A 25,848-nucleotide genomic window follows, 5' to 3' on the forward strand; every position below is an offset into this window, starting at 1 on the left:
TTACATCTGTCCTGCCCACCACTGTTTTTCTGGTGCCAGGCAGGCCTATGCCCAGTCAGCTGATTAGGTGAAAAGTGCCCAGAAGGATGAGCTGGGACCAGAAGGATGGGTGGTTTCAATATGACACAGGGATAAGGAAGCGTATTTCCAGCAGTAAATGTGAAGGCTCCATGTGCATGGCCAGCTATGTGTGTGCGGCCAGAGAGCAGAGAGGATGGGACAAGGGGCGGAGACAAGGCTGGAGAGGCTGCGTGAGCTGGGCCTTGACGGACAGGATGGGCATGTGGGTACAGCAGTGGGCTACTGTACACGGGCTGCTGTAACAAAGCACCACAGCGGAGGCCTAACCAGCAGAGATGTATTGTCTTGTATTTCTGCGATCAAGGTACCAGCAAAGTTGGATCCTTCTAGGGGCTGTGAGGGAGGCTGTCCCATACCTTCCCCCAGCTTCTTTGAAGTTCCTGGGCTTGTAGGCACGTCACCCCAGTCACTGTCTTCACGTTCACATGTTTTCCCCCTCTGTGTGTGAGTTTGTGTCCAAATTTCCCCTTTTTATAAGGACACCAGTCATGTTGGATCAGGGCTCACCCTAATGTTCATGTTAAGTTGGAAAGATCTTATTTCCAAATAATGTCACATTCTGAGGTACTGGTTAGAACTTCAACATGTGAATTTTTGGAGGATACAATTCAACCCATACTCAGATGCCACCCCAAGTGAATCAGGAGCCCAAGGAGACATATGATCACTCAGGCACCTTTCTAGGGGTTCCTTAGAGGAGCTAGAGGACTTGTGACCCCAGGGATGAAGTTCAGCCTCATCAGCCAGCATCCAAGGCCTGTCCAGTCTGCTGTCAGCCCAGCCCCTCTCCCTCATTCCCCTCTCTGCTCACAGAGACCTTCTTCAGGCAGTGGATGAAGCTCAGAGACAGGGATGGGTTTCTTCATTTACCTGTTATTTGCCCTCCAAGGAATCTGAGGCCATTGCACTGAGAGCTGGAGAGAGTGATTTGGGTCCCGGCACTGCTACTAATTGGCTATGTGATCTTGGACCTGTCCCTCTACCTCTCTGAGGCTTTACTGTCTCATACATCAAATAGGCAGGTGAGTGCCTGTGTGGCCAGTGAGGGCCTTTCAGATCTCTCTGACAACATTGATTTATTTTCCAAAACCAAAATGCATACACATGATCTGACAACAGACGTTTTTGTTCCTGCTTTCCCAACTTACTTATTTGAAAAGCCTGACATGAAGCACAAAATTGAGAACAGTAATCAGCCGTTATCTACCCTTTTAGCATTTATCTTCCATGACAAAGAAGTGAGGCTGCTGACATCTGGGAACAGCAGTAGCACCTCCTGGGTCCTGTGCATTCCTGCTCGGCATCTTTGCACCTTCGGCCTTTGCTCACTTGAAACGCCGTCCCCTGTTCCATGCAGCAAAATCCCACTCTTCAAGGTCTGGTTCAAAAGGTTTTTCCTTCGGGATTATCTGAGATCCATAGAATGTTCTGTCTGAACCACTCATTTGTTTCTTCCCACATAGTTACTCCCAAATGACACCTTTTATGTTGTTACTTAACTCATCTCCTCAATTGCCAGTCACGTGGTGGGGCTTAATTCATCACTTTTCTATGAGCCCCTTGAAGGCAGGAACAATGCCTTTTACTTCCATGTATCCTTCCATAGTCCTTGGCAGAATCCAATTCATTCATTCATTCACTCACTTTTCTAATGTTTTTTTTTTCTTTTTTGAGTATCTGCTATGTGATAGGCACTGTCTAGTCACACGGGATTAAAAAGATGACTAGATGTGCCTTGAGAAGGTTCCCAATCTATTAGAAGAAAGTAAGACAAACCAAGAAATATTACAGTAACTGGTCAGAATACCTTTAGTTGAATGACAGAAATACTTCAGACTGCCTTAAGCAAAAATGATGGTAGCAGCAGGAGGAAAAATTTAAAGCATCTAAAACTTTAATCAAACAATGTTAAGGGATAAGAGGTAGCTGGCCTCAGGCACAGATGAATACAGGGGCTCAAAGGATGTCATTCGGACTTGGTCTTAACTTTCTCCATCCCTTGGCTCTGCTTTCCTCTATATGTGTTGGCTTCAGTCTCAGACAGACCCTCTCCAGACCAAAAACACCCTGACCTAGTAATCCCAAAAGAAGAGATTTCACCTAGCTGTTCCATTGAAGGCCTGGAACTGCATCTCATTAGATTAAAGCTCCGTGGCCAAGATGATGCAATGCTGCTCACAGATCTACCACTGCTCAGGGATGATTTCCCAGGGAAAAATCTAGATATTGTTACCAAAAGAAGTGGGGAGAGATGCTGAGCAGGAAAGAGTAACAGATGGCTACTATGTCATGCTGTGGCAGGAATGGGATCCCAGAGGAGTGAGGGAGGGAGTGGTTCATTTTACCTCAGGGTAGAGGGAGAGTGGCAGGAACATTTGCACTGGGCCTTGAAGTAAACATAAGAGTTTTCCAGGTGGAAGGGGCAAAGATGGGAGCATCCTGCAGGCAGAGAGAAGTCTTGAGTGTGAAGCTATGAAGTGAGACAGGACATGGGTTGTTCTGGGGCTATCTGACTAGGGCAGGGGTGAGGGAGACTGCAATGGAAGCAGAAGCATTTGGGGCAGGAAGGGAGGAGCCAGGATAAACGAACAAATGAGCCTGAATGAAAGTTTAAGCAGGCCAGTGACATGCTCACTGAGGCAGGAAGGCCAAGTGGGAAGCAGAGCAGCTATCTGGGTTAGGGGAGGATGTCAACATGGGGCTTTGCTTGGAGTCGTCTCATGGCGGACGGTGAGTGTGAGGCTTCAGGGCACAGGAGCCAGTTGAAATCCACTGACTTAGAAGCTGCCCTTAGCTGATGCCAGCCCTGAGTCAGAGTAATTCTGAAGGGTTTCACTGGGTCACCTGGCTGAGGCAGGTTCTGCTGAGCCACCTGTGGTGCTATGGAGTCAAAGAATGGGGTTTATATACTAGTTCTACTAGTCACCAGCTGGGTGAACTTGAGGAGTTAGACCTTTTCCTTCTTTATCTATAAAACAGGGTTGATAACACCTATCTCACAGTGACACCTTTATGATTAAAGAGGTAATTCATGGGACATTCTTAGCATCAAACCCAGCATATAAAATAATTATTATTGTCATGGCTGTTATTACTGCCATCACCTCACTGGATTATTGGGAAAATCCAATGACTGATAAATGTAGATAAAAGGGCTCATGGTAGGGTTTGTATCAATGCTGTTTTTCCCACTTCTGCTACTGCAGACTTTTATGTTTACTTCAAGGCCCAGTGCAAATGCTCCTATGATTCCCCCTCCACCCTCTGGCAGAATTACTCACTCACTTATTCCTTCCTTACACCTCACCCCCTGGGTCTGGTGTCTAGCAGCAACCCTGAGCTCCCTTGGACTTGGTGAATGTATTCTTGGTATCAGAACAAAAGTTCCCGCCTCATTAGACAATGCCCAGCCAACCTCATCTTCTCTTTCCTTGCAAACCCCTTTTGCCTTGGTTTATCTACTTGCAAAACGGGTGTACCATTGTATGTGTAATGTTAGGAGGAGCCCTGAGCCCCGGCTCCTCCTCCAGCTGGTTCTTTCAGTGACCACCGGGGGATCCTAAGCCAGGGCTCCCCCTAGCTGGCCTTCAGGTCCCTTGCCTCAGGTGGTGAGGCACACACTGGGGGAGGACACCTTCCAAGACTCCTCTAACATCACTAGGATTCTCAGGAGGATTTAAGCAGCTAAAAGCTGGAAGGCACTTTACAAAGTATAACATAGCTGCATAATTTTCAAAGGACATTATTTTCCTATTTGCTTAATAGAATTTAGTCAAAACTAAACCCCTGCATATTATGGCTTTATTTCAACATCTATTTTTCATTTTAGAATAAAATTTAAATATGTACATATGTATGTATATGTATATCAAGCTTATCATACACAAATAAATCACATCCTGGTTAATACTTTGGGAGGTGCTGATTATAGTCAGTGAGGATGCCAGAAAGCCTGGTGTTGGGGCCAGAAGGAAAAATTAGAAGGAGAAAGAGGGTCTGTAGCTATTACAAAGACCATTCTTTGGGCTGAGCCTCCTGCCTTAAAAATCCCTCAGCAATGAAAACAGGAAGGTGGAGGATGGAGAAGGTAGCGTGGAAAGATGTTGACTTTCCTGGGGGAGCTGGAAGGAACCCAAGGAGTGTCTTATGCGGGCTTCAGATTTTTGCCATTCCTGCAAACCCACCATACTCAATACCTCTCTGTTGAATGTCTATTTTTTCTTGAATGATTTTATTTTCAAAAGACTTTCCCTAGTTTTAGTTAAAATAAAATAAAATAAAATAAAATAAAATAAAATAAAATAAAATAAAATAAAATAAAATAAAATAAAATAAAATAAAAACAGCATCATTTGCCACAAATAGAAGATAACTGAAAAAGTAAGTTCAAGGAAAACAAAACAGCATTATTCAATCCTAGGCAGATACTGATGTTAAGAAGGAGATTAGAGAGGCATTAGCAACACGCTAATACCAAACTGAGCCTTTCTTCTTGAGCTAAGCACGAAGACTGAAAGAGAATTGAAATGATAATTCAATATGTATGGTGCTATCAGGGATCCCTCCTCATTCTGAGAAGCACTGATCTGGTCTGACCATCCATCATGTTACCGAAATGCTCACCGCAAATACCTGCCTTCGTGTACACACTTCCATGTATTGGGAACTCACACCCTAAGGCAGCCCTTCCCTTGCTGACAGCTCTGGGTGCTGGAATGTTCTCAAGATTGAGCTGAGGTCTGCTTCTCTGGAAATGCTATCCTTGAACCTCCCCTCTGTCCTTTCTCTAACCATTCAGAAGAAGTCTGTTTCCTTCATGTGTTTGAAGAAAGCATTTGGTAGTATCTTGGTTTTTTCAGTTATTCATTCAAAAAAAAACTTCTATTATAGTTGAGAGACAGACAGACAGAGAGACTAGAAATGGCCCCTTGTCTTCAAGCAGCTAACAAACTAAAGTGAGAGAACCAGACATATGAACTAGATCATTCCTTGAAAATCTGACCCAAGCCCCATGACAGTGACACAGAGATCACGGTGGGAGGCCAGAGGAGAAGCTGACTTTGGGCCTGGAATCAACAGCAGGGGCTTCCCAGAGGAAGTGAGCCCTGGGCTGGTTTGAACAGGAGCTGACCAGGAAAAGAAGAGGGAAACCACTGATGCCTGTATATGGAGAATGTGGTTTAGACTGATGGGTGACTCTGAGAAAACCTAAGCCAGCCCAGAGAGGTGAGAGGACATACCTAAAGCCATGGGGCTAGAAGCAGTTTTGCATTTTGCAGCCAGATAAGCCAAGGTTAGATCTAGCTCTGCCACTTACCTGCTCTAGCTGTATTCCCCTGGACAAATTACTTAATTTCTCAAAAAAACTGTATTTAACTACAAAGATGGAGATAAGTACCAGACTCCAAGGTCAAATGAGACAATGCATATAAAACATGAGTAGAGCATTTGGCACACAATAATGTGGATGTCATTTGGTGGGTTATTTGAGAGATTAAACAACCTGCACAGCACAGGCCCCAGTGATCAGGAAGAAGCCAGCTTGCAGCCTGTAATGAGAGAACAGCAGCTCTGGAGAGCATTACCATGAACCATTCCTAGTGTGAAACTAGTCATAGTAATAGCAGTAGCTATGAATGGAGACAGGGCCCCCACCTGAAGGGCCTCCCCCATTGTCCCCACTTCATTCTAAACAAACCTTTTCATTCTGAATACTTTGCACATTTATAGGCTCCATTTAACCACCATAAATGTGCTTCCCTGCTTAGGATTCACCTGGAAGGCAAAGTCTAAATTATAGCATCTTTTTAGGGAAATACAACAACTGTAAAAGAACTCTGTGATGCTGTACCCACCCAAAAGAAGCCTTTTTTTGGCAATCAGGTTAGTTGCTCCCGGGAATCCTCCCTCCCAACTTCTCTGTGAAGAGTCTTCAAACCTCCTTTGCCTAGAATATTAGGCATTATTCATTAGATAGCCAAGTGCCTCCTAGCTCTTTCCAAAATCTGACTTTCCCCATTTCAAACACATTCGATTAGAATTCCCTATTGTTTTTTTTTCCACAGCTGTCCAAATAGCAACAAGCAGCACTCAACCTTCTGGAAGGAGCATTTTCTATCCCGTGGAGGGTGAATGGTAGCAAAAACTGGAAGAGTCAGAAGAGAAGGGGGCTTGTCACCTCACACACAGTGCACTATTTGCATTCAGGGCCAATATCCAGAGTGTAATCTGGCATTAGGCTAGAACGGGACTTTTCAAACTGGGTCCCAAGGAGTGCTGGTTTTGTGACACATTAATCAGTATTATGCGGGAGAGAGAATTCTGTTGCCAAATAGCTTTCAGAAAGAAGTTAACAGGCTTATTTACTGTAAAACTGAGGGCATTCCATATCCTAATGTGTGTCGGCAATCTCTAAGAAGGGGTGTGGAGTGGGCAGTCATTCTCAACTCCATTCATTCTCAAAGTAGTCATCTTAAAGCATTGGCATTTTAGAAAACATGTCTCTGGAGGAAGAAACAAATCTTAGTCCCAGGCTTCTGGCTTCCCAGGACCACCCAACTTATTTGGAGGCCATCTGCCTGCCCCAGAAGACTGGTTTTAAGCCCCGCATGCTACTTTCCATGTCATGCTCCTGGTCAGGAAGGGCTCCCAGCTCCAGGCCCTGAAGAGGACAAGCCAAGCCCAGGCTGGGCCGGGCTGGGGAAGGGCAGTGGGCTACAGATTGTTCACTGGGTAAGAGGAGGGGTCTAGCAGGCTAGCACAGCCTGAATGTCAGTTGTAAACAATTTATCATCTAAAAAATCATCACACTGGGCGACTCTTACACATGAAAGGTCATCAGAATTCCCTGGAGGGCTTATTAAAACACAAATTGCTGGGCCCCACCCCCAAAGTTTTTCTCAGTGTGTCTGGGTGGGGGAGACCCCAGATTCTGCATTTCTGACAAGTGTCTGTGTGATGCCTACGCTTCTTGTGAGGACTACATTTTGTAAACTGGTACTCCAGCCTTCTGTGATGCTGAGTACTCAGTCCAGGAGAGCATTGTAAAGTCCACACTCTATCGTCTCATCAACATTGTACCAGGTACCAGGCACAGGAGCAGGGGACCCTTCACCCAGATAGCCTCAACAAGCTCCTAAGAGAGCCAGAAGATAAATGTCCCCTTCCCTGCCCTACCACCTACCACAGCAAATCTAATTACCACTTAACCTTCATTCAATTATCAACAAACATTTAGTGAGTGCCAACCACCCACCCTCTCTGCCATCCTAGAGCTCATAGACCACTGGCTGTCAAAAGGGGGACAGACAAGAAAACAGCTGATTACAGCACAAGGTGGCAGCTTTCGCCTCACCCCATCTCATGTCCTTTCGTCTCAAGCCAGAAACAGGAGACAGCCTTGATTCTGTTCTTTTCCTCAGTTCTAGCCCCGGGAGATGTCCCAGCATCCTCCTCATCTGCTCTGCTAGCACCCTGGCAACCATCACCACCTGCTTGGAGGGCACTACTGCCACCCACCTCCTCAGGTCCACTCCTGCCCTCTCCAGGGGGATTAAAAATAAAAAGCAGATCATGTGACTCTATAGTTACAATGTCTTGGTGGCTTCCCACTGCCACACTAGTTCCAGCCCCACTGGCCTGTGCTCTCCTCACACTGTCCCATGGCTGCTCCTTCTCAGGTTTCTACTCAAACGCCTCTTCCTTCAGAAGCTAGCCCTGAATACTGTTCTAGCTCAGTATGGAGGCTTAAAGAGGGTTGCAAGTCCATGGACAGTCTTCCAATAACAGGAGGGCTTTATCCTGTCTCCTTAAAGCTGAACTAAGGCTGAGAGGGTGATGTTATGCCAGTTCCAGGCCCAGACTTGGAGCAGACTACAGCTTGCCCATTCCTCTCTCAGGGCCCTGACCTACAATGTCTGAAGTCTGACATCCTGCTCAAGTGCCAGGTAGAGAGGCCCTGACGCCTCAAGGAGAGAGAGGCAGCCCAGCTGAGTCAAACTGTAGAGCTGTCCCCACCAAGCGGCAGGCACAGGCCAGCCACCAGCTGAATATCACTGGGTGATCCCACTTGATGCCACATAAGACAGAGAGGTGAGAAAATCTCCCAGGTGAGCATTCACTAAATCATGAGATACAGTAAGTTTTAGGGTTACTGCTATTACACAGAATAAATAACGAGAATATTTGGCATTATATTTATTTTCATCATAGCAATCATTTGATGATATTCTCTTTCTTTTATTTGTTTTTTTAATGTTTTTTCCATCTCTCTTTTCCACTAAATGGTAAATTCCACCATGGCAGGAACCAAGTCTATCTTGTTCACCAGTGTAATCAGGGCCTGGCACGTGGCAGGTGCTCAATAACTACTGGCTGAATAAGCAAACCAGCAAGTAAAGAATATTATGTGCCGCAGAGGAAGCACCAGGTCAGACTCAAGGACACTTGCAAAGGAAACGACATCTAAATGCTGAGGCCTGAAGAGCAAGCAGGTGTCAGGGTTCAAAGAGCATGGCCACAGGGAATGGGTGCCTGCCCCAACCACAGAAACTACAGGCATGCCCCAAGCCGTGCGCTCATCTCTCATAAGGAGGGACAGTTCCTGAGAACAGGGACTGTGTCTCGTTGATCTTTGTGTTTCAGCACAGAGCACAGTCCAGGAAATAAGAGGTCCTCAGTGTATATATTTCAAATAAATGAATGAATGCTGCTTCTTGGAGAGAGAAGCCCAAGCTGGAAATCAGGAGCCCCAGGTTTTCTCACTCAACAGCTCACTGTGTATCCTTTGTAAAATAAGCCACTCAGTCTGGTGCTCAGTTGGCTTGAGATAAAACCATTGGCTCCCCCTCTACTTCTCTGGGTTATCATCAGGATTATGAGGGAGCAAAGACCTCTGAGTGCTTGGAAAAAAGGTGTTAGAATAGCAATACATGATAACAGAAAAGAAGCATGTGACAGCATTGTTCTCTAAATGTTCAACCTGCCCCAGGTAAATCCTCAGAGCCATCATTTGAGCCTTTCTTTGCATCTTGGGCCACACGGAACTCAGCCCAGGTGAGTCTAGCCTCAACAGCACCTTCTGGCCAGCGGTAAACTTTTGGATTGCCCAGGTAGGCGGGTAGCAGCTAGGGCCTTGGAGAGACGTGGCCCGCGGAGTAAAAGGAGGGGCACAGGACTTAGAATCAAGAGACCTGAGCTCTTGCTGTGGACTGAATGTTTGTGTCCCCACAGAAGCCATATGTGGAAATCCAACACCCAGTGTGACAGTGAGGGGCCTCTGGCAGGTAATTAGGATCAGGTGAGGTCATGAGGGTGGCGTGGTCATGAATGGAATTAGTTCCCTTGAAAGAGTCATGAGAGAGTGAGCTTGCCTCCTCTCTCTGCTCTCCACTACGTGAGGACAGTGAGAATCAAATCTGCAAGTCGCCAGGGGGCTGTCACTGGACCTGACCAGGCCGGCGCCCTGATCTCAGACTTCCAACTTCCCGAACCATGAGAAATAAATTTCATGGTTTATAAGCCACCCAGTCTATGGTACTTTATTTAATAGCCAAATGGACTAACACAGTTCCCATCCCAGTTCTGCCCCTACTTTGCTGTGATATTTTGTATAAATCAATTCCCTCTCTGAACCAAATCTCTCAGCCAGAGTGGACTTTACAGACCAAGTAAATCCCCTCCCATTCTTCCTCCCTCCCTCCCTTCTTCCTACTTATTCACAAACACCCAGCACTGGGCTCATGGCAGTGACAATAAAATAACAAGACCTGGGCCCTGCCCTCAAGGCCCTGAGAGGCTACCTGACAGACAGGTGGACACTTAAATAAAGTATCTGCAAGAGGAAAGCCAGGATGAAAACCACAGAGCACAGCACAGACCCCGTCTGCTGAGCTCCAAAAATGAGGCAGCCAGGGACCCCAATTGGCCCTGGGGTCAAAGGGCAAGCCCAGGCATTCCCTAGAGATTCTTGTTTCCAAAAGCTATTGGGGACTCTGCTAACATATTAGCATTGTGCAGAGGGCCTCTGTCAGCTGCACTGGCCTTAGCCCACACCCTAATTAGACTTTCATAGTGTGTCAAGCAGCCTGCTTGGCCCGACTGCCAGCTGGGGCTTCTGTTCCATCTGGTGGCTTTGGTTAATGACCCCTTGAGAAGCTGGCAGAGCTCATTACAGGCAATGCAAGGGAATAGGGGACCCCTGCCCAGGCCCTCCACCCCAATCCCCTGCCTTTGCCCTATCCCCTGCCTTTCCCCTATCCCCCGTGTTCATACCAAAAATAGGAAGGAAAGAAGGCACAGGAGCTAAGGCTGTGGTCTGACCATACAGCCCTGGATGGCTCCAGTGACAGCGTAGCCAGAGGCATGGGTTTCTGTGTGTGTATGCATGCAGGCATATCTGTGGTTTCAGGAGCGTGTCCAGATTCCATGGCTGCTCTCAGTCTGCACTCAGGCCCTTCCTTACTTTTCTCAGCACACACAGGAGGCAGAACAGAGTGACAGTTTAAATCTGTCTCTTTCCAATGACTAGTCCATAAACATGTCTGGACATGTTACTTTCTCAGAGCTTGTCTGCCCTCATCTTTAAGATGGGGTAGTAATAGCCACCCGGCACAAACTCAAAAGTTAAAAAAATTGCTGTTATTATTATTAAAAGATAAGCAAGAAAAGGCACCAAAATGTGAGCAATATTTGCTTCCAAGTGGCAGGACTATATAAGTGATTTTTTTCTCCCCCTCCTCTGTATTTTCTAAAGTATATACAATGAGCATTTTACTTTCATTATCTGAAAAAAAAACAGAAATTTTTTTCCAAAAAAACACATCAGAAAAGTGAGATGATGTGTATGAAAGGGCCTAGATGGTGTCTGGGAGGAAGTTATTAGAAGCTTCTTCCTGCAGTGAAAAGTTTGACTAGAAGAGATTGGGTGGAAAAACAAGCATGGTATTTACAAAGGTGCAATAAACTTTTGCCCTTTAATAAAGCAATTTCTTATCCCCAAATGTCAAGAGAAGAAAAAGCATAAAAGTGAGATTTCAAATGCTGAGGCACACACTAAGGAAGATTTTGGGGGGGGTTGGAGGAAGAGTGCTCCTTAGCCAAAGGAATGCACCCATTAGAGAGGAAGGGGGAAGCAACTCAGTGTCCATCCACAGATGAATGGTAAATAAAATGTGGTCCCTGCACACAATGGAATATTATTCAGCCTTCAAAAGGAATACAAGCTACCCCATGGGGAACCTTGAGGACATTATGCTCAGTGAAATTAGCCAGTCACAGACAGATGCTGGATGATGCCACTCACTTGAGGTCCCCAGAGTGGTCAGATTCACAGAGACAGAAAACAAAGTGGGGTGACCAGGGGTTAGAGGGAGTGGAGAAATGGGGAGCTAGTGTTTAATGGGGACAGTTTCACTTTTACAAGATGAAAAGAATTATGGGAATGGATGGTAGTGATGGTTGCACAACCTTGTAAATGTATTTAACACCACATAAATGTGCATTTAAAAATTATTAAGATGGTAAATTTTGTTATATGTATTCTACCATAATTTTTTAACATATTAAACAGGACCAGACCCGAGGAAGGAGGAGAAGATCGGGCGGGTTACAGCAAGTTGCTGGTCTCCTGGGACTGAGGGCCGTTCGCTGTAAAGATAACCAGTGCAAGAGGGAACATCAGAGAGCCTGGTGCCACTCTGCAGACAGCTCGGGGTGAATGCGGTCTGGGGGAGGCTGCCGCCTCCCACCTGCGCTTAGCTGGCTGGCCCTGCAGGTTCTGAGTGTAGAAGGTTTTGCGGCTGGAGGACTCAGAGCCCACCACATCAGTGCCAGCAGGGTCCCGAACTCCCCAAACTCAGAGTAGGGTGTGAGAAATTAGGTCTTGGAGGGTTGTGCATTGCAAATAAGTACATAAGGTAGGAAAAGAGCATGGGCTGGTTCTCCAGGGGAATAAGGAAGAGAAAAGCTCTGAGCATCAGTTCCATGGAGAAGAAATTGTGAGGTCACTGTGCTGAAGGAGTTCAGAAGTGGACTGGTTGCTCCCCAGGTAAAAGAGAAATGAGTAGGGTGAGGATGTCCTGATAGGGGCCAGCGTGTCACCTTGGTCCAAATGGAGGCTAGCGCGTGCTGGTGCTTCCTATGATAGTAACAACAGCAGCAATGATTTCTTGAGCACTTACTGCCTTGACAGGCACTCTTCTTCGGTTACTCATTAATTCTTTAGAGCATGTTATGAATAGGAACTATTTCTACCTTCACTTTACAACTGAGGAAGCCAGGTTTGGGGGTGTAAGTAACTGCAGATGCAGGGCCTTAAAAGCACGCCTGTCTCCAGCAAGTCTTTTTATGTTTTCTGCTTTGCCTTCAACTCCCAGCCCCACTGCTTCCCATCGCCCAGACCCCTAGCCCCTTCTCACTTGAACTGGTGCTCCCGGGAGCTGCGGATCTTGGAGGAGAACCGCTCAGCCAGCTTCTCCAGGCTGCGGGAGTACTCCAACTCAATCTCTGCTTTCCGCCGGAAGAACTCCTGGAGGTCCTGCAGCAGCTGCAGCCGCGACTCAGACTGCTGCTCCAAGCATTTGAACTGCTCTACCAGCTGCGTGCGGATCTCTGCAGGGAGAGACGAGCGGCAATGGCGTTAGGCTGGTGGTGGTAGGGACAGCAGTGGGACCCTCCCAGCTGACCCAGTGCCATCAGCCAGGCACTGTAATGCCAGCTGCCTCCTCCCCTCCACCTCACCACCCACAGTCTCTCTAGGCATTGGCACAAAGATCTGGCACATGCTAGTTTTTGCCACACACTCTAACCCAGTGTTTCCCAAAGTTGAATCATTGCATACCACCACCTTTAATTTTGCCATATCCACATGCTACCAGCATTATTATTTGTTTCCATATGACCTAGTACATTGTCTCACTTTTCATGCTGAAATGAACTTATTAAAAGTGTTTACATTACCACAATAAGGGGAAAACTAGGACCACTTGCCATCCTGGTACAAAGAAAATGAATTCCACGATAAAAATTTTGTAAAATCTCTCTGAAGACTATTGCTTACAAAAGGCCCTAAACCTAAGCTGTTTACTCTCTACCAATAAACAGAAAATGGGAACATGAGAGATATTAAAGAAAGACTTTCTCCAGATGTGGTCAGAACTGAAAAAGGGCTGAGATGGGGATGTCATTCGCTCTTGGGTTACAGTGTTATTTAAGGCCATGGCGGTATTCCACCTTGAATGACCTTGAGCTCCATGCATAAACATCTCAGGTACCCCTAGAGGAATGTTGCCCCACACTCGCTGTCAGGAAATACTGACAACAAACCACTCTGTGCAACGATGGCAAAAGTTCAAAAGCTGGTGCTTGGAGATAAAAATCATAGCTGAATCCCAACAATCACAGCCAATCTCCTCTTCTAGCCTAGAATGCTGTCACTGCTGCCATCCCCATGCACTAACTCCTTCTCAGCCATCACAAGCTGCTCAACAGATCGGTCCCCCTAAAGCACTCTGCTCACACCAGCCCCTTGCTCCAAACATACCATGAGCCCCACCCCCTGCCTGAGGATTAAGTCCAACTCCTCAGTATGGGATTCAAGTCCATCCACCATCCAGCCACAAACTTTTACATCTTGGAATTTACCTCCAGTGGACTCTCTGAATCATTCAAACCCATTCTTAAAGAGTGTAATTCCACCTGTGTCAATGGGACTCTGTCTGAAATGCTGACCAGTGCCACCTCAGCATCCTTCAGAGAAGTGGTCTTCAAAGGGGGTAGCCCTATCCTGGGACACACGAAGTCTTCCCCAGGCCAGGGGTATGCAGGCAGGAAGAGTAAGTGGGAATCAGCTGCAGATCCTCTTTCCAAGTCTTTCCTGCTCTGCCGAGAATGCTGTCCACGTCTAGATGGTATGATTGCTCTTTCCCCACCTGTCTCTTCACAATGGTCTTTCTCCCTCTTTGCAGAAGAAACACCAACTTCTCCTTCATTCTAACTCTGACTAGGGCACAGTGCTCCAAAGTGTTAAGATATCTGGGTGCCAAAAAAATTGCACAGTTTAGAAGGTTGGAGTATTTTGGCTCATAAACCCTTACTACTCAAAGTGTGGTATATGGATCAACAGCATCAACATTGCCAGAGGGCTTATTAGAAACACAGGATCTCAAGGCCTCAACCCGGACCTGCTGAATCAGAATCTACATGTTAGCCAGATCCCTGGGTGGGACTTAAAGTAGAGAAGCACTGCCTTCAAACACCCTACCCATCTCGTTATAAGAAGTATTTTCCATACCATCTTACTTTTTATGTTTAGTAATTATTATGAAATATGTAAAATATTGATGTTATTTTGATGAACTGTATATGTGATCACTGTAATGATAAATCAATCCAAAAGAAAAATACTGAGAGTTTAACGGTCAATGGAAATTTTTTGTGTCCATTTCAATTTACATACATATTTTGGGTAAAAAGTATTAAACAGTAATCAATAAGAACATTTCAAGCATAAAGATATATTAAGGTAAAATTTCATAAAAGACAATGACCAAATTAAAACAGGGATCAAGCAATATGGAGACAAATGAAAACAACAGCACAACACCCCAACGTCTGTGGGATGCAGCAAAGGCAGTTTTAAGAGGTAAGTATACAGCAATCCAGGCCTATTTAAAGAAGGAAGAACAATCTCAAATGAATAGTCTAAATTCACAATTATTGAAACTGGAAAAAGAAGAACAAATGAGGCCCAAAGTCAGCAGAAGGTGGGACATAATAAAGATCAGAGAAGAAATAAAATTGAGAAGAATAAAACAATAGAAAAAATCAATGAAACCAAGAGCTAGTTCTTTGAGAAAATAAACAAAATAGATAATCCCCTAGCCGGACTTATTAAGTAAAAAAAGAGAATCCACACAAATAAACAGAATCAGAAATGAGAAAGGAAAAATCACGATGGACACGGCAGAAATACAAAGAATGATTAGAGAATACTATGAAAACCTATATGCTAATAAACTGGATAACCTAGAAGAAATAGACAACTTTCTAGAAAAATACAACCTTCCAAGACTGACCCAGGGGGAAACAGAAAATCTAAACAGACCAATTACCAGCAATGAAATTGAATCAGTAATCAAAAAACTACCCAAGAAAAAAAATACCGGTCCAGATGGATTCACCGCTGAATTCTATAAGACATTTAGAGAAGACATAATACCCATTCTCCTTAAAGTTTTCCAAAAAATAGAAGAGGAGGGAATACTTCCAAATTCATTCTATGAAGCCAGCATACTCTAATACCAAAACAAGGCAAAGACACCACAAAAAAAGAAAACTACAGATCAATATCCCTGATGAATATAGATGCAAAAATACTCAACAAAATATTATCAAATGGAATTCAAACATACATCAAGAGGATCATACACCATGATCAAGTGGGATTCACCCCAGGGATGCAAGGATGGTACAACATTCGAAAATCCATCAACATCATCCACCACATAAACAAAAAGAAAGACAAAAACCACATGATCATCTCCATAGATGTTGAAAAATCACTTGACAAAATTCAACATCCATTCATGATAAAAAGTCTCAACAAAATGGGTATAGAGGGCAAGTACCTCAACATAATAAAGGCCATATACTACAAGCCCACAGGCAACATTATACTTAACAGAGAGAAGCTGAAAGCTTTTCTCCTAAGATCAGGAACAAGACAAGGATGCAAACTCTCCCCACTTTCAGTCAACATAGTACTGGAGGTCCTAGCCACAGAAATCAGACAACACAAAGAAATAAAAGGCATCCAGATTGGCAAGGAAGAAGTCAGACTGTCACTGTTTGCAGATGACATGATATTGTACATAAAAAACCCTAAAGAATCCACTCCAAAACTACTAGAACTAAAAACTGAATTCAACAAAGTGGCAGGATACAAAATTAATACACAGAAATCTGTTGCATTTCTATACACTAACGATGAACTAGCAGAAAGAGAAATCAGAAAAATAATTCCATTCACAATTGCATCAAAAGAAAAAAGTACCTAGGAATAAACCTAACCAAGGAAGTGAAAGACCTGTACCCTGAAAACTATAAGACACTCTTAAGAGAAATTAAAAAAGACACTAATAAATGGAAATTCATTCCATGCTCTTGGCTAGGAAGAATTAATATTGTCAAAATGGCCATCCTGCCTAAAGCAATCTACAGATTCAATGCAATCCCTATGAAAATACTGGCAGCATTCTTCAACGAACTGGAATAAATAGTTCTAAAATTCATATGGAACCACAAAAGACCCTGAATAGCCAAAGAAATCTTGAGAAGGAAGAATAAAGCAGGGGGGATCTTGCTTCCCAACTTCAAACTCTACTACAAAGCCACAGTAATCAAGATAATTTGGTACTGGCACAAGAACAGACCCATAGACCAGTGAAACAGAATAGAGAGTCCAGAAATTAACCCAAACATATATGGTCAATTAATATGTGATAAAGGAGCCAGCCATGGACATACAATGGGGAAATGACAGCCTCTTCAACAGCTGGTGTTGGCAAAACTGGACAGCTACATGTAAGAGAATGAAACTGGATCATTGTCTCACCCCATACACAAAAGTAAACTTGAAATGGATCGAAGACCTGCATGTAAGTCATGAAACCATAAAACTCTTAGATAAAAATATAGGCAAAACTCTCTTGAATATAAACACGAGCAACTTCTTCATGAACATATTTCCCCGGGGAAGGGAAACAAAAGCAAAAATGAACAAGTGGGACTATATCAAACTAAAAAGCTTCTGTACAGCAAAGGACACCATCAGTAGAACAAAAAGGCATCCTATATTATGGGAGAATATATTCATAAATGACATATCCAATAAGGGGTTAACATCCAAAATATACAAAGAGCTTAAGCACCTCAACAAACAAAAAGCATATAATCCAATTAAAAAACAGGCTGAGGATCTGAACAGACACTTCTCCAAAGAAGAAATTCAGATGGCCAATAGGCACATGAAAAGATGCTGCACATCGCTAATCATCAGAGAAATGCAAATTAAAACTACAATGAGATATCACCTCACACCAGTTAAGAATTGCCACCATCCAAAAGACAAACAACAACAAATGTTGGCGAGGATGCAGAGAAGGGGGAACCCTCCTACACTGCTGGTGGGAATGTAAATTAGTTCAATCATTGTGGAAAGCAGTATGGAGGTTCCTCAAAAAATTCAAAATAGAAATACCATTTGACCCAAGAATTCCACTTCTAGAAATTTCCCCTAAGAATGCAGGAGCATTCAAAAAGACATATGCACCCCTATGTTTATGGCAGCACTATTTACAATAGCCAAGAAATGGAAGCAACCTAAGAGTACATCAGTAGATGAATAGATAAAGAAGATGTGGTACATATACACAATGGAATATTATTCATCCATAAGAAGAAAATAAATCCTACCATTTGCAACAACATGGATGGAGCTAGAGGGTATTATGCTCAGTGAAATAAGCCAGGCAGAGAAAGACAAGTACCAAATGATTTCACTCATATGTGGATCATAAGAACAAAGAAAAAACTGAAGGAACAAAACAGCAGCAGACTCACAGAATCCACGAATGAACTAACAGTTACCAAAGGGAAAGGGACTGGGGAGGATGGATGGGAAGGGAGGGACAGCACACATAATGTAGCAGGGAGCGGGCACAGGGAAGGCAGTATAGCCCAGAGAAGAGAAGTAGTGATTCTATAGCATCTTACTATGCTGATGGACAGTGACTGTAATGGGGTATGTCGGGGGGACTTAATAATGGAGGGAATCTAGTAACCACAATGTTGCTCATGTAATTGTATATTAATGATACCAAAATAAAATAGAAAAAAATTAATTTTTTAAAAATTGCACGAAAGAAGTAGAAGGAAATTATGTGTTTCAGAAAGTAATGAAAGGTACAATGTGAGGTATCTGACTTATTTGGGTAATTTATGATGGATGGTGGTAGATACCAGCAATTCCACTCATGGATACACACCCAAAAGAAGTCAGTGTTTATGTCTGCCAAAAAAAAATAGAAAAGAATATTCATAGTAGACTTGTAGACAAATACTAGAAACAACCCAGAATGTCCTTGAGGAGCAAACAAGATTTTCTTAAATGATATGAGATTGACCTTCAATGGAATATGATACAACCATAAAAAAGATTAACTATTGCTACTTGCAGTGACGTGTTTGATCCTCATAGACCTTATGTTGACTGAAAGAGGGCTCAACAAATGAGATCACCCAAAACTAGTTTGCGGTGGTAGAGGTCAAATAAATTGTCACTTGGGCAGGGTATTGACTGGGAGGGACACAGGGTGCCTTCTAGAATACTGGAGACATATGACAACTCAATCTGGGCAGAGCAGTGACGGTAAAAAGAATTAAGCTGCACACCTCAACTCTGTACATTCACTGTATGGAAGCGATACTTCCATAAGAAGGCAAAATAAAAAACTGTTACTTAGTTTCCATTTGATACATTTAAGTATAATGTGATTTTATTCTACAAGGTCAATATTTATAATACGGGAGAAATGATGTATTTTGCAACTACTTAAATTTATAATGAAACATTTTAGGTGTCAAGTTAAAATGTGTGAGACAAAAGATTCCCACTCTCCCCCACCTGCCCTGCAAAGTTCATTTAGAGAGTAGGCAAGCAAAAATGTCTTAAAACCACTGCTTTAGAGTCAAGCACTGCTCCTCCCAGGAAGTCCTGGCCTGCATGGCCCTCCTGGCCCTCCTGTGAACTCGCACGGTCCTTACAGTCTCAGACTGCCTGTGCTGCTTTTTTAATTATTTTTTTTATATGTGTCATATCTTCCTTAGCTGCTCAAATGAAATTTAAGCTCTGAAAGTGGATTCTCTGTGCACATAACAGGTCATCAGAATATCAATATCTGTATAGCAAATTACTATTTACTTTAACAAGTGCCTTTACCCAAGGAGTTTAAATATTATGATAATGGAAGCTGCACAATACCCAAATACACACACACACACACACACACACACCACATACAGACTACCTATATACCCACCACACACTCACACACACACCAAACACAGACACCATACACAATCTCACAAACACAAGACATGGATATTATTATCCATTTTTACAGGTGAAGAAACCAAGACTGTGTAAATCAAGATCAGGATCTTGTCCAAGGTCACACTTTTTCTAAGAACTGTAATAAGCTACACAGACACGCCTATGACACGGCCTACTTTTGAACTGGATTGAGACGTCACTTCCACTAGTGACCATTTTAACACTTAGTAATAAAAACGCTTTCCAAATATTTTTCAAATTATTTTTAGACCACCCGCTATTTAGGACTTATAATAATCTTAATAATAAATCACTAGCACTTACGAATTACATCATTTGTTCCAGGCCTGGGGCTGAGTTCTTTAGATATTTATCTCACATAAGAGAGCACCCCCTACAAGGCAGGCACTCCTAGTGTCCCCCAGGTTTTCCCCACAGATAAGGAAGAGGAGGCACAGGGGTAAATAGCCTCTGGTAAAAACAGCTGGAATGTGGCAGTTAAGCTGGGAATCAAGTCCAGACCCTTCAGATGGGGGCAAAGACTCTCCCAACACCTCACACTGAGGCCATATTATTTTTTAAATAAGACCTTAATCCATCTGTAATCAACTATCTTTTTTGCAACAGGATAGTGGTCTAAAGAGATCATTTATCAGAAATGCTGCAGCCACTGCCTTCCTCCATTACAGGGCATAATCAGGAGCCAGTGTTCTCAAGTTTTAGAAGGAAAGCTCATAAATCACATTGTGGTGACAGGAGATGATTTGGAAGGAGCAGAGACACCTCCCCCAGTTCACACAACCAGCTGGAGCCTCCAGGCTGGGTCGTGCCTGGAACCCTCCAGCAGCCTGGATGGCTCAGTCAAGTCTTTCTAGCAGGAAACGAGGCTGGCAGGAGCGCTGCCGCAGCTTGTCTGAGCGCTGGAACCCTGAGGGGATGTGATTACCCACCTCTAACCCCCTTCCAGCTTGCTCCTCCTCAGAGCCGGCACAGATTTTGGTTTTTCTCCTTGATTTCAAAGGGAGGGAAAAAAATAAAATAAAACAGAATTGCTCCCAAGGCACAGATTTCATTCAGCAGACCTTCCCTCCAGGGGACAGTTGCAGCCACAGCACAGTACTGAGTGGCAGAAAACACAAAAAGGGGTGGCACAGGGAGGAGAAGGTGCTTGGAAAGCCTGGAAGCACTTTGATCCCAGAACCTTAGAGCTGAAGACCACCTCCCTGATCACCTCGTGCAGCCTCCTGTTTTACAGGCAGAGGCCTGCGGCCCAGAAAGGGGGCACAGCTAAGCCCGCCATCCATGCCTCCTGAAGCATAGCTCTCCCTGTGTCACTCTCCTGATAAAATTCTCCATGACTCCCTATTGCTTATAGGCTCAAGGCCAACTGCTCTGATACTCAAAGCCCAAGAACTGACAGCCCCCACGTGCTCCTGCTTACTCCCAAGCAACAGTCTCAGGAAAGATCACTGCGCTGAGCCAATGCCTCTGCCCATGGCAACACTCGAGGTGACCCGCCTTATGAGAGAACAAGTTTCCACAGACCCCCTACCCCACTCAAACCACAACCTCAGAAGTAGAAGGGGCAAAGAGAGTCTTCAGATGCAAGGTAATTAGGGATTCTATTTTTTTAAAATAATACATTTGTTTTAGAGAAGTTATAGGTTCCCAGAAAAATTAACCAGAAAGTACATAAAGTTTTCATATACCCCTTCTCATTCCCCTGCAGTTTCCCCCACTAATAACATGTGCATTGGTATGGTACATTTGTTACAACTGATGGACAGTACTAATATGCTCTTATTAACCTCAAGTCCATGGTTACATTAGGGCCCACTCTGTGTTTCTCATTCTGTGGGTTTGGACAAGAGCATAATGTTATGTAGCCATCATTATAGTATCATTCAGATATTTTCATAGCCCTAAAAACCCCCTGTGCTCTGCCTGTCATCCTTCCGTCCCTCCTGCCCCCAGCCCCTAGCAACTACTCATCTTTTTACTATCTCTGTATTTTTGCCTTTTCCAGGATGGCATATGGTTAGAATTACCCATTACATACAGTTTTTAAGCTGGCTTATTTTATTTAGTAATAAGAATTTAAAGCCTTTCCATGTCTTTTCACGGCTGGATAGCTCATTTCATTTTATTGCTGAATAATATTCCATTGTATGAAATAATATTCAGTTTGTTTATCCATTCATCTACTGAAGGACATGTTGGTTGCTTCCAATTTTTGGCAATTATGAATACTTTTGTGCAAGCTTTTGTGCACACCTAAGTTTTCAACTCATTTGGGTAAAAACTTTTGTTAATTAATAGACTATTTCGAGAACAGTTTTAGGTTTACAGCAAAAAGGGAATTCTATTTTGAGGTGGGAAATGGAGGAATTTTAAAAATTAGCACAAAATTCAAAAGGTAGCAAGGATATAAAGAGAAGAGTCTCTCTCCCAACTGCCTATCAACCACCTGGTCCCCAGGGAACAAGGCAACCAGGTCACCAGGTGCATGTGCATCCTTCCAGAAATAATGGCATATTTCAAACACACTACTTCCTCTGCTTTTATACACATTATAGCATATCATTCACAGTGTTCTGTACCTTATCCTTTTCTTTTAAGAATACATTAGGGAGCAGTCTATATCATTTTAAAAAGAATTTTCTCATTCCTTTTTACAGCACTGCAGAATCCCACTGTAAAATTTTTTAGCCGGTCCCCGTTTGTGGACTTCTGGGTTGTTTGTAATCTTTTACACAGCATCAACAATGCTGGAATGAAAAAACATACACCAGCTTCCTTTTGCACATGTGCTGGTATATCACCTTCATGATTCTTCAAGTAGCAGTGCCAGATCAAAAGGCATTTGCATTTGCTAAAATGCCCTCCCCTGACACTGTACCAATTTGTACCTTCATTAGAAATCTGTGAGAGGGGCACATGGACAATTTAAAAAGCAGACATGCTGGGATTTGCTTCAAAATAATATTGGGTTATTGTGGGTGGGGGCCTGGGGAGTAGTAGGGCATAGGTAACACAAGATCGGCCTTGAGCTGATTGTTGAAGTTCAGTTGTAGAGATGAATATAGGCAAGAGGCCTGTTATACTCTTCTCTCTTCAAACTTCCCATAATAAAAAAAAAAGAAGAAAGAAAGGCAGACAAAGCCAGAAACTTGATATGAAGCCTGTAGCTCTGTTTAACAGGTCTGACCAGTTAGGAATGTCAATAACTTGTCCCCAGGGGCCTCTGCCAGCACCCCCCACCCCCGACTCCACCTGCAGATGGCTCTCCTGGGTTAGAAAGAAGGGCCACAGTGTGACCCTAACAGTAATTTTAAATGCAGCTTCCCAGGCCATAACCAATTGTAATACTTAGATCCTGTCCTGAGACTGTGGCAACTTTTCTGATACTTCTTGGGGTGGCAAGGCCCCACTTTCACAGTCAGTATTTTGTCCTGAAGATCAAGATGAAGTGAGCACTTGCCCCCTCTGCTCCACAGACACAGCTGGTATCCTCTCGCCAGCGTAAAGTTTCAGGAGCTAACAAGGAGGACAAACGGTATGGTACGTTACAGCTGACGCTGACTCATCACCTCCATGCACAGTCACACCAGATTGTCACCACCTCTATGAAGCCGGAAACATGTCTTCCCTATATTATGTATGAAGCAATTGAGACTCAAGGAGCAGGAGTAATTCACCCAAGGTCACTCAGAAAGCAGCACAGCCAGGGCTCAAATCCACAGTAAGGGACAGACAGGAGTCAAGATTACCAGGTCTCAAGGTCAAGGTGCTTTCCCTGGGGGATCAAATACCTCCCCCTTCAGGGATCATGTCCCACTCCACCTCCTGTCTCCATCCTGCTCTCCTTCTGTCATCTTGGTGCCATTCTCACTGATCCTGGCTGTCACTGCATCCATCCCAGTATATTCCAACCTTAACCTCAAGCTCTCCTGCGGTGGAGGGAGACACTGGCTTGGTAGCACACATAGCAGGCTCTGGTTTACCCGAACAGAGGTTCAAACCCTAGCCCACACATGTTCAGCCAAGCTAACGTGGGCATGTTTGTTTTCTCATTTCCCTGGGACTCAGTTTCCTCTATAAAATGGGCATGATGATAATAATCTGTCTTGTATTGCTGTTGTAAGAATAAGAAGTGATTACTTGAGAAAGCTCTTAGTACAGTACTTCATCTACATTAGCACTGCACTGTCCAACACAATGGCCATTAATCACATGTGACAATTTAGATTTGATAAAAATAAAAAACTCATTCCTCAGTTGCACTTAACACATTTCAAGTGCTCGAAAAGCACATATAGTAGCTAGTGGCTACTGTATTGGACAAAGCAGAATATTTCCATGACTACAGGAACTTCTACTGGACAGCACTGTATTAGAGGCTTAATGAAGGTTAGCTATGACTATCATTTATTATTACTACTTTCTGTGGCCATTTCTTATTCCCCCAAACAGAAAATAAGATCCTGGCAGGGATGCCACCAACATTTTATATTACTCAGAATTTGTGCAAAACCCCTCCAACAAGAGCAGTGTAATGGGGTTTTTAATGCCCCCAGAACAGCACAGTGATGGGGACTTACTGTCATTGCTACCAGCCCAACACCCAGCATCCCGAAGGGGGTTCACTGCTATCCACCTTGCGTCTATGGGGAGAGAGGCGCTGGGGCAGAGCAGATAGACTCACAGAGCCGGGACTCCAGCCACTATCCTGAGGTAGAATATTGTCTCTGCCAGACATGCACTGTGAGCTCTCCTTGGACAGGCAAGTCATTTTCTCTGAGCCATTTTCCCATCTATAAAAGGCAGATAACTCTGTTCATCCTGCAGTACTGCTGCAAGGATCAGACCTGAAATAATTTCAGTAATGTGCCAGGCGCCTAGGAGACCCTCAGCAAATAGTCCCCGCGGAGAGGTGGCACAGGCTTACAGGCTCTGGGGACACAAGAAGGGCATGAGCTCACAGGCTTTGGAGACAGCCAGCCTGGGCTTCCAATCTGGTGTTCTCCACTTTGAAGCTCTCTGAGTCTGTTTTCTCATCTGTAAATGGGGTATAATAACGCCCTCCTTGAGTGTTTGTTAAGAGAGATGGCATGCATAGAAAGCGCCTGGCATGATGCCTGGTAAACAGCAGACACAGAGAAGTGGCAAGATCAAGCCGCCACTGTTGCTGCAGCCACTCTGCAGGAGCAGGGGGCACGCTGGGCTCTGAGCTACGTGTTTCCCAGGCCCACCTCGCCCTCTGTCCACAGCCCTGCAAGGAGGATTATATTACTCGTTACCATCCCTCCGCTAGATTCCTGTCCTCCCAGCAAGCCTGTGCCCACGTTTCATTCCTTCCCTGGGGCCTATACAAAGGGCTCCATTGCAGGGACAGGGCTCTGCATCCCTACCCCTCTCCCAGCCTCCCATATGTAGAGAGGCAGCCTGTCTTGGAGGCTCCAAGGCCCCCCGAGGGTGGCCGGGCTCTGTGCAGCGCCGGAGGGCACCAGCTGCTCTGCCACACGCAGCAGTCTTGCGCCATTTCCCCGGCAACCAGAGGGGCGCTGCTGGAGCGGGGGGTGGGGGCCGTGCTGGCCCGCCCAGCAACTCGGAGCAAAGCAAGCTCGCTGGTGCATCTTCTCTGCACGCTCGAGCCAGTTCCTGGCATCTTGTGTTGTCTTTCTCATTTGGCCAAGGACCCCTACCAATGACATCAGTCTATCTTTTATTAAACGAATTCACATCCACCGCTGCCTCTGACCATATAAGGCAGTGGCAGGGCGGGGGTGGGTATCTCACCATATTACAGATGATGAAATTGAGGCCCAAGGGAGAGTAAACCTGCCTGGATCATAGGATTCAAACTCATGCTGACCTAACCCTGCCAGGCACTGCCCCTGTCTAGCTCTGTTCCCCAGCAAAAGAAGGGAATAAGCCCCAGAATAGGACTGTTTCCCAAATCTTACCACTGCTTCAGCCCTGATATATGGGAGGCTGGGTGAGGCAGTGCCAAGAGTTGGGTCAGGGAACAGACTTGCTAAGCTCTGAGTCTAGCCTTGAAGCTTGTTAGCTGTGTGACCTTCAGCAAGTCAGTAACCTCTCTGGACTTAGGCTTTCTCATTGGTAAATTGAGCAGTAGACAATTATGGCTCAGTGTGCTTTCTGCTAAGTGTCTCCTTTTTCAAGCAAAGCAGTGAATGTAATGCTACAGCTTTAGGAGGTGGTACTCCTGTTATCCCATTTTGCAAAGAAGAGACTGAGGCACAGATAGGTGAATAGAATTGCCTAATTTTACTGAAATGTTAAGGAGTCTTTGGCTCTAAATCTTGTACCACTTTGCTAGGGAATGTTTCCAAAGCGCTAGCCACATATACTACACCAAGTCAGCCAAGTTTTTACCCTCTATCTTTAGTCATCTCTCACAATTACTCAGGGTAGTGAAGGTGAGGCTTAGCACAGATAATCAAAGCACATCTCTGCTTCCAGCTTGGGGGGTGAGGGACCATATAAGCTGAATGAAATGACTGGCATTTCCCTCTCCACTTCTCACTACCACTCTCACTCAAGAAAGGAAGCACAGTATATGGGCCAGTGTTTTGAAAAATATAAAGAACTATTTGGTAATGATGATGATGATGATGTCTGCCAACCAGGAA

At 44.4% G+C, this 25,848-nt stretch overlaps 1 protein-coding gene across 5 annotated transcripts in view; it reads right to left on the minus strand.

The window, feature by feature from the left end:
• The window catches only part of SRGAP3 (SLIT-ROBO Rho GTPase activating protein 3), a 256,455-nt gene that overhangs the window by 122,387 nt on the left and 108,220 nt on the right, over positions 1 to 25,848 (minus strand). For all 5 annotated transcript variants that reach the window (XR_012128993.1, XM_073230986.1, XM_073230985.1 and 2 more), the window contains exon 2: positions 12,498 to 12,690. Coding sequence is in view for 4 of the 5 variants with exons in the window: in XM_073230986.1 (XP_073087087.1) it covers positions 12,498 to 12,690 (193 nt within the window). In the remaining variant the exon portion in view is untranslated. The remainder of the gene's footprint in view (positions 1 to 12,497; positions 12,691 to 25,848) is intronic.

The sequence above is a fragment of the Manis javanica genome, chromosome 3 (assembly GCF_040802235.1).
Source record: "Manis javanica isolate MJ-LG chromosome 3, MJ_LKY, whole genome shotgun sequence".
NCBI lineage: Eukaryota > Metazoa > Chordata > Mammalia > Pholidota > Manidae > Manis > Manis javanica.